A 12039-nucleotide genomic window follows, 5' to 3' on the forward strand; every position below is an offset into this window, starting at 1 on the left:
ATGGAAAGATGAAAAAGAAATTCAGTTTTTCAGCTGAAATACATTCAAAAGGCTGCTAAGAAGAAATGTCTTTGGTTTTGAGATTAAACAAATACGTGAATGTGTCTGTGTTGTAGTAGCTATTAACGAAAGTGTTGCATTAATCATTGTCCTATAAGAACTGTGTGATAGGAATAGCAGAGAAATAAATTCTTCATACACTCGGTACACTACCTACATTTAGTAAGTTATCGAGTTATTTTCGCTGTAGTTTACTGGGGGTTCCGACAGTGATCCTGCTGCGGTATCTCACTATTTCACCTGAGTTGGTTTGTCAACTCAAAAGATATTTATCATATTTCACTTGTTTGTTTGTTTTTGAATTTCGCGCAAACCTACACGAGAGCTATTTGCGTTAGCCATACCTAATTTAGCAGTGCAAGACTAGATAGAAGGCAGCTAGTCAACTCTTGGGCTACTCTTTTACCAACGAATAGTGGGATTGACCGTCACATTATAACACCCCAGCGGCTGAAAGAGCGAGCATGTTTGGCGCGACGGGGATGCGAACCCGCGACCCTCAGATTACGAGTCGCACGCCTTAACACGCTTAGCCATGCCGGGCCTCAAGATTCGGACACTTAGAAAAATAACTATGGTACGCGCAACAACATTATTTTTTTTTAAATAACAGAACATAATTTTAAACAGAAGTATTCTCTTCACAACAATAACACGACTTACACTAGGATTGTACGTGAATATTTAATTATATCTTTACTGATGTAATTTGTAAATGTATAACTAAAAACTGGAGTTCTTGTTTAAAATGAACTTTTATTTTGTCGATAAATATATAAAAACATTACCGTTTATATCAGTAAAATGTACGACAATTTGAGGCTCGTACATTGAATTACTTTGATGCAGTTAGTTGTGGATGAACACTATCCTCGTGCAGTACTTCACAGAAATTTTTGTTTACAATGAGGCATGAATACTACGATTACTAACTACTAGCACAAAAAGTCATCCGTATGGTGGCGTTTCAGGTAGTTATTCCAAATGCAATAAGCCTAGTGATATTCCACTCCAGCTGGCAGTGATCCAAATTATGCTTCTCATTCACTCTGAGTGAATAGTCGAGCAATAAATTGTGTCTGCCTTAAGAGTTGAAAACCGGATCAACTGGTGCGCTATAATGTAATCAGATGACTCAATGATCAGTGATGTCGAGAAACCCACTTGTTGAGAAATTTATATGCAAAAACGGCTCGTTTGGGTTGAGAAAATATTTTACATAGAAGAGCGAACAACGTTTCGACCTTCTTCGGTCATCTTTCTTTGTGAACCTGACTTCTATGTAAAATATTTTCTCAACCCAAACGAGCCGTTTTTGCATATAGATGACTCAATGGTTACGTCCACTTAGAAGTAAATTAAGACGAAACATTATTAATATCTTTCTGATAGCCAAAATTATGATGTTGTGATTATACACATTCTAAGATGATGTTGAAAGTTTTAACACCTACACAGAACCACAGGCAGTATTATAGTTAACAGAGGAATTAAGGATGCATTGAATCTCTTAATTAATTTCTATATAATTGTGTTGTTGTTATGCGCCCTCACGTACAATACGCATAAAGGTATGAAAAATAAGAATATTGTTTCTCGGCCAACACTAATAAATAAATACAATAAATAATAGTAAATAAGTAAAAAGCATAACACCTACCTACTGAATAAGCCAGGCTTACAGCAACTTGAACAATCGAATACACTGTGCCGTACATAGCTACATGACGTGTATCTACAACATGGGCCAACAGGGGCATTAGTGCAGCATCCGTTATACCTATATGAATTAAATAATAATAATAAAAGACACTGTTATCAAAAGTACTTATTTTAAGAATAAGGTCAGTTCAATACGATGCATTTTTCACCACATTAAGAAAATCATCACCAGTGGGTTCACTGTAACTTTCATTTAAAACGTTGAAATCTAGGGTTTGGTTTGGTTTGAATTTCGCGCAAAGCTACACGAAGGCTATTTGCGCTAGCCGTCCCTAAATTAGCAGTGTAAGACTAGAGGGAAGAGAGCTAGTTATAACCACTCACCGTCAACTCTTGGGCTGCTATCGTTTGCTGATGTTGTCATGCGGTTACGACACTTAACAAAGCAAGTTGTCTGCTACCAGAACGTACATTGCAAGGCGTAATATAAAAGTTTGAATGTTACTCAACTGAAAGTATATAGCTGGGCCACAAAATGCTACCAGAGGACACGGCTAGGGTAAATATCAGAAGGCCTATTTCTGTAGACAGTCGTTACAAGGGTTCTATAGGTACTGAAGATAGTGTTTGCATATGCAGATAGTCTACCAAAGCGTATCCCGCGTGTTTTACAAAGGCAAATGGTGTTTCTTCAAGGGACAGTGTCACTATATTTCTGTAAGACTGTATACAGATATCAACTTGTCTCAGCTTACGTTAATATTTTTAATTTATATGGTTAACTGTATTATATATGTTTCACATAGGTGGATGATGTTACTAACACATTTAATGCACCGCAGAAAAGATTTTATCACATCTACTGTATTGTTTTCATAAACATTGGCCCCCCCCCCCAATAGCACAGCGGTATATCTGCGGACTTACAACGCTAGAAACCGGGTTTCGACACTCGTGGTGGGCAGAAGACAGATAGTTTATCGTGTAGCTTTATGTTTAATAACAATCAAACAAACAATCATAAATATTGAACAAGACAGTTAATATAACCGACTGTGTTACCGGTTTAATAGTCGTTTAATGTACTGATTATAGTTTATATACAAAACTTGCATGACATACTTTTTCGCATTTTCTGAAATTCTATAAGTAAAATGCTTATCATTAATAAGTTATTTTAGAGTTTTAATTTATATGTATTAAATTATATAACATATTGATCTTGAAAATGGTGCTCATTTAAAATATAAATAATTTGAATGTTTAGTTTTAAAACTTCATTTGTTCCTCTAAAGTTTAATTTTAGAGAATCTACGCAAATAACTGTTTCACCATTACTATTGAAAAACTTATATTCGTACATTTTTGTGAATAATTTCATTTGTAACATAAACTGAACTTACATATAGCGCTCTTTTCACATTTATCAGAGGTCATTAACATTGAACATAAATTAAATAACAAAAAGAAAGCAATCACCAAACGCTGTAGACACTTCAGTTCCATTGGATATTTAAGATGACTCGCAGCTGATAGTATCTTGATCTCTTACTAAAAGAGGAGGCTTAGAAAATTCAAAGTTGGATATGGCAAAACAATTATGAAACAAAATTTTAACAAGTCAGTTATCATACTGTAAGCTCCTATTTATGATTATGCATTAACTTCTAAGATATAAATCTAATAGATATATCTGCATTATATTTAATATTGAAATTAAGTTGTTCCAACTCTATAAAATCACTTTTTTCACATAAATTCAAAAGCGGAAGATGATTAAATAATTTATGTTCACCATACTTTAGCATAACTAGTGATGGACAGTTCTGTGTTCGGTGAATTTAAGTCGGTAAACATAGTTTATTGGTTCTTTCACTTTACATACTGATACAAAACACTACGTGGTTATTCACAATATTTGATAAAACATGTTCAATGTGTACATTTTACTAAGCTTACAATTCTTGTATACTTTACTATTCATTTAGATTCCATGAACTGATTATCCGTGATTCTACAAATGTGTTTACCCATCTAATACAACACTAATAGATATGCCATCATAAATATATGTAAGTAAAATCAAAACTATTGTTGCAAATATTGAAACATTTGTTTATGAAACTAAGTAAAACTTCAGAATTAACAAGCATACTGAAGATTTTATTAACAAAACTTCAAAATATGCTATAAACATCTTACCCTAAATATGAAATATGCGATTAGCTTTCGTGCAACTTTTCTACGTTATGTCCATATTAGTATTTCAGTTAGAAATGTACATATTACTTTCGTTAAACAATATGTGGAAACAAACAGAATTTATCACCAGACATTTTAATTAATACATGGTATTAAAGACATGTCGCTATACAAATATAAAGGAATAAAGGATTCAGTGTAAAAAAATATGTAAAAAATTATTTATCAACTACTTAAAAACATATAAATTTTGAAACTATATTGGCAAAGGGAATTAATTTTTCACTTATACTTTATAGCAATATCAAATATATTAATTATCAGTTAAAATAGTTTTCTCTGGTTTTCTTATGCAAAATGTAGTTTGTCATTCACATTTTAGCAGGATATTGACCCAAAGCACAAGCCAAACTGGAGTGGTTTTAAAAGAAGAAAGTGGCTGTTCTGAGGTGGCTCTGTCAACATCTTGATTTTAATCTGATAGAATATTTATGTCGAGACTTGAAGGTTTCAGTCCATCAGTGGTTTCAAATAAACTTGTCAGAACTGGAGCAATTTTACCAGGAATAATTGGCAAAAATAACATCATCTCATTGTGCAAAGCTGGTAGAAACCTATACAAAATGACTCACAGCAGTAGTTACTGCCAAAGGTGTTTCCACCAAGTACCAACTTACGGGATAAGTACTTATACAATCAACAAATTTCAATTTATATATATTTTTTGCGGGTTTTGCCGATATTCAACCTCTTTTATACATAATGTTGTTAAGTGTAATAATTAGTGTTTTAAACAAAACTATGTTCATTAAAATATTGTTTCATTATTTATACTTCATTAAAAGTTGACATTATTGGTAGAGGTGAACACTTTTGCAAGACATTAAGCCCAGTGTAGTAAACTTTTGGGGAATATTTAAATGTAAATGCTCAGCCTGTATAAATAAAACTCGTATCTATAAACAAAATAAATAATACATTCTCCAAAATTATTTCTGTAAAGATAATTATCATATGATTGTATGTTCTGAAAATATTCACCACACATAACTAATAATTGTAAGTGCATTTCACATTGATTTTACACACACACACACACACACACATATATATATATGTATGTATAGCCTAAAACAAAGTAAGTCTCCAAGAAATGGCATCAATTGATAAAACTGTAAGCAGTACCTTACGGTGTCAACGACCACTACGTCATAAACAAAGCGGCTTACTTTCGTGTAATGAAAACCAGAATTGAAATATTTCGTCTGATGTATAAAAACACAGACTAACTATAAACATTTTATTCTTTTCATATATATGTTGAGAATTTGCTGTATAACAAATTAAATACTCTGATGTTAGATCATTTTATTATTGAAACAATAAGTACCATATATAGTGGACAATTTCATATGGTGATATACTTCTGTGATCTCACAACAAAAAATATGGGTCCCCCACTGGTACAGCAGTAAGTCTACGGATTTACAACGTTAACTCAGGGTTTCGATTATCCTCTGTAAACTCAGCAGATAGCCTAATGTGGCTTTGCTATTAGAAAAACACACAAAAAGTACGGTCTACTAGAAGACGTATACCTATCTTCCAGCAGAGTGAGTTTATGAAGAGCATTCCTATAAAGTCACAACAAATTATGTGAAACATTCATTAATGTGATTATATTTATTTATAAAGACCATATTTATTACAATTAAATTAGTATATTATTCCTACCGTCAAACATAGTAATAGAGTCCTACCGTTAAACATAGTAATAGAGTTTAATTATTTACATGTTAAACGTCAACCATGTTGTTATAAAATTTACGAAGATTAGAAAAGTTCATTGTAGAACAGATATAAAATAGTCATAATATGTTATCACAAAGTTCTCCCTTATATTAAAGTCATAAGAAAACCTACGTTTTTATATTAAATAGCTAATGGTGTCTAGTAGGAATGTTATCTATTTTTGAAGTCATTTTGCAATCACTGGTAGAAGACGTTTTTTCGATATTAAATAGATGTACAATAGGAGTCTCTTTTCACTGCACTGCTCATTTTCGTTGAAAAGAAAGGAAAAAATTAGATACCTGTATTTGATAGCAGGGTTGAGGTCTCATACCAAGTCTATTTTGGTATGTGGCCAAGGTTCCATAAAACTTTATTAGAACTTTATATCCAAGACCCCAACCCATTGATACAGGTCCCCAACAACCAATTAGCAACCGTTATAGAATTATTCACTACCACCAAAACTAACTTTATGTTCAATGACAAAAACTACCTACACATAAATGCCCTAAGTATGGGCAATCCCGTATCACCAGTTCTAGTAAACATTATTACGACACAAATTGAATCTCAAGCGATCAGCTCAGTTTTACACCCACCACTATACTGGTACAGATACTTTGATGATACAACTGATGGATTCACATCTGCAGAACACACACTTAGTTTTTTCAACCATGTTGAAACTCTATACACTCCAACATTAAGTTCACCTGTGAAGAGAGAAAGACTAACCAAATAGTATTTCTCAGCCTCAAGATAACAAGAACCGTTACACAATTCAAAACAGAAATTCACAGAAAAACCACCCATACTGGATTATACATTCCCTGGGACTCATCACGTGAAAGAAAACAAAAACGTAACATATTAAGAAACTAAATAAACACAGCAACAAAACTATGCTCACCTGATAAAATTAACGATGAAATCAACAAAATAAAACAACACTTCATCAAGATCAACAAATTTTCTCCAAAAACCCTTGAAAAATTATACGCACACAACTAGATCAACAACAAACAAACAACAATAAACCCCAAGAAACAACAAACTACAAAACCTTATACTGCTGCATATCATAAGTTCCCGACATCAGCCACACAACAACGAACATCTGGAAGAAACTTATAATAAAACACAACATTCCAGTAAACACTAATATTTATTCAAAAACCAGGTATAAAACTAAAGTCCATACTATGCAAAAACTACACTGACAAAAACATCAATGTTATTTATAAAATACAATGCAACAACTACCATCACTTTGAAGTTGGAGAAACAAACAGAAAAACGAAAGAAAGATTCAAAGAACATAAAAAAATACCTTCACATGTTTTTGAACACTGCAAATCAAATAAACATAACATTGCCATAGAAAACACCCAATAGGTAAACAAATATAAAAAAGCGCAAAATCAAAGAAACCCTACTTATACAGCAACTAAAACCAAAATTAAACCAATATAAAGGAACATCTTTATACCTATACTAATTAATAACCTAACATCTAACTGCAACGCCACCTACAATCCTGTACACGTTTATACTCTCGTACCTAAGACATGTGGCCGGCAACGGTCAGTTGCAAACTGTCTCTTTGTTAACTTCAAGATGACCTAAGAAAGTCGAACCGTTGTTCTCTATTTTATTTTAACAAAAAGTTTTAATACCCATACAAGCTGTCTTGAGATACATTGTTACTTCAAGTGGGTTTCTTGTCATCACGAAAATGCTCAATCTACACTTAATGTATAATGGTAAATTGTATGACGATAAGGCTGGTCACATTTCTTTACACGTTTTTCTTTACTACATGTTTTCAGTAAGGAGAAATGCAACAACACCTGGACTGTACGTACATTACCTACCATTCCTTACATCCAGTATCAGAACTAACTAGGTTAACTGGAAATGCAAAACTTAAAGTTAAATATCTTAATAAATGATGTAAACAGTGTTTTGACAAACATTTTGTTACACTTCCTGCTGCAAATAAAAGTTCCAATACTGGATGAGAGGTTTCTTTGGCAACAGCAACAGAGATGTCTTATTTATACAGTCATTTTATTGAATATATATTCCCCAATATTACTACACTGGACTCTGAGAATTCAATAAAATAAATACGATGCATTTCAAATGAGGATTCGTCCTGAAGATAGTAAAGATGAGGGTTATTCTTCTTTTAAATAAAATATTTTTGTTTAAGTGAATTGAAACTGAATGTTCTTTTCAGGTTCATCACATCCAGAAAAAAAGAAAGCTGAGATTGTATATATTACCTTTACCGATGAAAAGTTTCTCACTATTTATAATTACTATAAGTTGAGATATCCTGCCTTTGTTTGGTTATGAACATTAAAAATGTGGAGATGATATGATAAATAACACAAAAATCCTAACTTTCACACAATTTATTTAAGCGCATTTTTACATTATTGATTATTACCTCATTAAAATTTTGCCATACGGTTTGTATAGGAAACTTATTGATGTTGATGAAGTATTGTTTTATTTTGTCTAATTCATCGTTAATTTTATCTGGTGAGCATAGTTTTATGGCTGTGTTTATTTGGTTTCTTAGTATGTTGAGTTTTTTTTTTCCTCCACAAACCGTAGAAAACATTATACGCACACACCTAGACAGAAAGCAAAATCAACCAACTAAAGTAAATACAGCTCACAGATCAAAAAACCACGAAACCATATACTGCTGTATACCATACATTCCTGACATCAGCAAACAAATAACCAACATTTGGCAAAAATTAGTAACAAAATATGACATTCCAGTTAATACCAAATATATTCAAAAACCCGGCACAAAACTGAGGTCTATACTATGTAAAAACTACACTGACAAACACCACACCAACATTATTTATAAAATACAATGTGATAACTGCCACGACTTCTATATTGAGAAACAAGTAGAAAATGGAAACCAGATTCAAAGAACATAAAAGTCACCTTCACACGTTTTCGAACACTGCAAGTCAAATAAACACAACATAACCATAGAAAACACTCAAATACTAAATAAAGAAACAAACATAAACAAACGCAAAATTAAAGAAGCCTTACTTATACAACAACTTAAACCCAAAATAAACCAATATAAAGGAACGTCTTTATACCTATATTAATATAATAAAATAAATAAAATTATATATTCAAACATCTAATACCGCTCTCTACATTTCGACACACAGTTACACAACCCCTTTCAAACATGTGGTCAGCTTCCGGTCAGTTACCTCTTTCTTTATGAACCTGACGATGACCGAAGAAGGTCGAAACGTTGTTCGCTCTTATATGTAAAATATTTTCTCAACCCAAACGAGCCGTTTTTGCATATAAATTTCTCAACAAGTGGGTTTCTCGACATCACTGATTATATGAATTTTCAAGTAGACACTGCTGGCCAAAATCTTAAGTCCAATGAACATAAAGAAAAAATATGCATTTTGTGTTGTTAGACTTAACCACTTATTTGAGTAAAGCTTCGAAAGATGAAAATAAGAAAAGGGAAAACATCTACAAGAGAAAGGCTTTAAAAACCGTAAACGTCTTCAAAGGCCACGCCTCCTTCCACACCACGAAACAGCTCGGATAAACTTTGCTGAGAAGCACCAAACATGGGACGTAGAAAAGTCGACGAAGGTTTTGTTCTCTGAAGAGAAAAAATTTAACCTGGATGGTCCAGATGGCTTCAAACGTTACTGGCACGATAAGGATATCCCACCGGAGACATTTTCTACACGACACATGATCTGGGGTGCTTTCTTCTTCCATGGAACAGTGGAGCTTCAGGTTATACAGGGGCGTCAAACAGCAGCTGGTTACACTGACATGTTGGAGAGAGCATCCTTATTGACTGAAGGCCCTCGCTTTTGTGGATATGACTGAATCTTTCAGCAGGATAACGCCGCAATCCACAATGTCCGCTGGACAGAGGACTTTTTCATGGCGAATACCGTGATTGGACCATCCAGTGTGTTCGCCCGAACTGAACCCCATTGAATATATTTGAGGGTGGATGGCAAGGGAAGTCTATAGAAATGGACGTCAATTCCAAACAGTGCATGATCTTCGTGAAGCCATCTTCACCACTTGGAATAACATTCCAGCCAGTCTTCTACAAGCGCTTATATTGACCATGCCAAAGCGAATGTTTGAAGTTATTCGCAATGACGGCCGTGCAACTTAGTATTGAGACCTATTGTTGGGCATTTCGTACCCTGTTTAGGACTTCTTTTTGGTATGGTCTTAAACTTTTGACCAGCTAGCAGTTAGGCTAATTTCATAGTGTTCACATTTTCCCTATTAAATACAAAAAAGTTTTTTTGTTTTTTTTCCCTTTTCTTATTTTCATCTTTCGAAGCTCTACTCAAATAAGTGGTTGAATTTAACAACGCAAAATGCATATTTGTTCTTTATGTTCATTGGTCTTAAGATTTTGGCCAGCAGTGTATCTTGATAAATATGAAACTGTCTCATCTACGTTTTAATAACTTTCTGAAATGTTCATTTGTCTTTTTCCTCAAGTCTATCATAGAAGATTATACTGGAAACATAGTATTTAATCCTTTGTCTTTGGTCAGACTTTGAGTATTTGTTCAAAGCTTGTGTCATTTGAACTTGTAACTGACAACTGAATAATAAAATTGTATATTATTTGTATAAGTGTAGAAGATAATACATCACATATCACCATAACATTGTTCCTAACCTAAGTTGAAAGATCTAACTGTCTAAGTGTCTGTTTTTTGAATGAATGTTTCGGTATGCTATTAAAAGTTCTATTTAGATTATGTGATTTTACCTTCATATTTTGATGACAACATACTATATGGAGACTTGTATTTGATAGTAAAACACATTTGTTAGAAACCTAAATAAATAAGTTCATGGAGTGTAACTGAATAGAAAAGTATGCAAGAATTATACACCAACAAAAAATTACAAATGATCATTTCCCACAAGTACTGACAGATAGAATATTGTTAATACATATTTCGGTTTCATATCATTTTGTGAAATGACCGAGCCAATAAACAACGTTTATTAACTTAAATCAGTGACACTCAAACGCTGATCATCACAAGTTAAGTATAAAGGTATAACTATCAGTTTTGAATTGATACAGAAAACAAGATTGTACGAGGTTGAACAGATTATTGTTAATATAACGTAAATGTTTATATATCTGTGTGTGTGTGTGTGTGTGTGTGTGTGTGTGTGTGTGAGATTCATATCTTATACGTAATCACAAATAATATATGTATTATAACTAACTCTTCTTTCATTATTTTTATATCACATTGATTTTTAAAAACTTTTCTATTAATAAAAGATAGACATTCCACCAACTATGAAGAGTCAGCCTAAATATCCAATAAGATTGAAGTGTCCACACTGTTTGCCAATTGTATGTGTTGATCTTTCTATAATTTGTGTTCAGTGTTAATGGTCTCAGATAGAGATGAAAAAAACATCTATATATTAGTTGTTCATTTAAAGCTCAAAATGAAAATATTTACAGAAATGTCAAAATATAATTTTCTATGAACGGATGGTTAAACATAGTTATTTACATGGATCCTTTAAAGTTAAACTTCAGTGGAGAAAATTACTTTATAAAGCTAAGTATGAAAAATAGTATAGATTTAAGTAAGCTCTCTTTTGAGGATTTATTGGTGTTATACAATATCATAGATAAAGAAATGAAAACTAGAGAACAAATGAATTAGCAATAAGAGTTTTACGTATAAAAATTTAGAAAATGCAAAAAGTATGCCATTATTATTAGGTATAGTATTTTATTGTACTTACAAATAAAAGCATGAATTATAATCAGTCCTTTAAACGTATATTAAATCGATACTTTAGTCAGCTATACTAACTGTCTTGTCCAATATTTACGAAAACGCCCCCGAAGTAGTATAGCGCTAGAAAATATTTATGACAACAATATATGTTACAAAAAACTTTTCAGCAGTACCTGAAATGTGTTAGTAACATCATTCACTTTTGTAAAGCATGTGTAATACAGTTAAATATATAAATGAAAATTATAAACAAGTTTATATCTGTATACAGTCGTATGGAAGTATAGTAACAATGCCCCTTATAGAAACAGCACAATACACCTAATAAGACCATCTGCCGAAAGAGGCTCAGAAAAACTTTGTAATAATAACAACGTTCACTCATATAAACACTGTTCGCATGTCAGTCTTTCTAAAACATCTGTAATACAGTTAAAATAGTTTGAGACAAGTTGAAATCTCTTTGCAATCGAATGGAAGAACA

At 32.5% G+C, this 12039-nt stretch overlaps 1 protein-coding gene across 2 annotated transcripts in view; it reads right to left on the reverse strand.

Moving 5' to 3' along the window:
- LOC143229092 (synaptic vesicular amine transporter-like) overlaps positions 1 to 12039 on the reverse strand; it is a 60960-nt gene that overhangs the window by 5750 nt on the left and 43171 nt on the right. For both annotated transcript variants that reach the window (XM_076460910.1, XM_076460911.1), the window contains one exon: positions 1721 to 1840. In XM_076460910.1, coding sequence (XP_076317025.1) covers positions 1721 to 1840 — 120 coding nt within the window. The remainder of the gene's footprint in view (positions 1 to 1720; positions 1841 to 12039) is intronic.

The sequence above is a fragment of the Tachypleus tridentatus genome, chromosome 10, assembly GCF_004210375.1.
Source record: "Tachypleus tridentatus isolate NWPU-2018 chromosome 10, ASM421037v1, whole genome shotgun sequence".
Classification (NCBI taxonomy): Eukaryota; Metazoa; Arthropoda; class Merostomata; order Xiphosura; family Limulidae; genus Tachypleus; species Tachypleus tridentatus.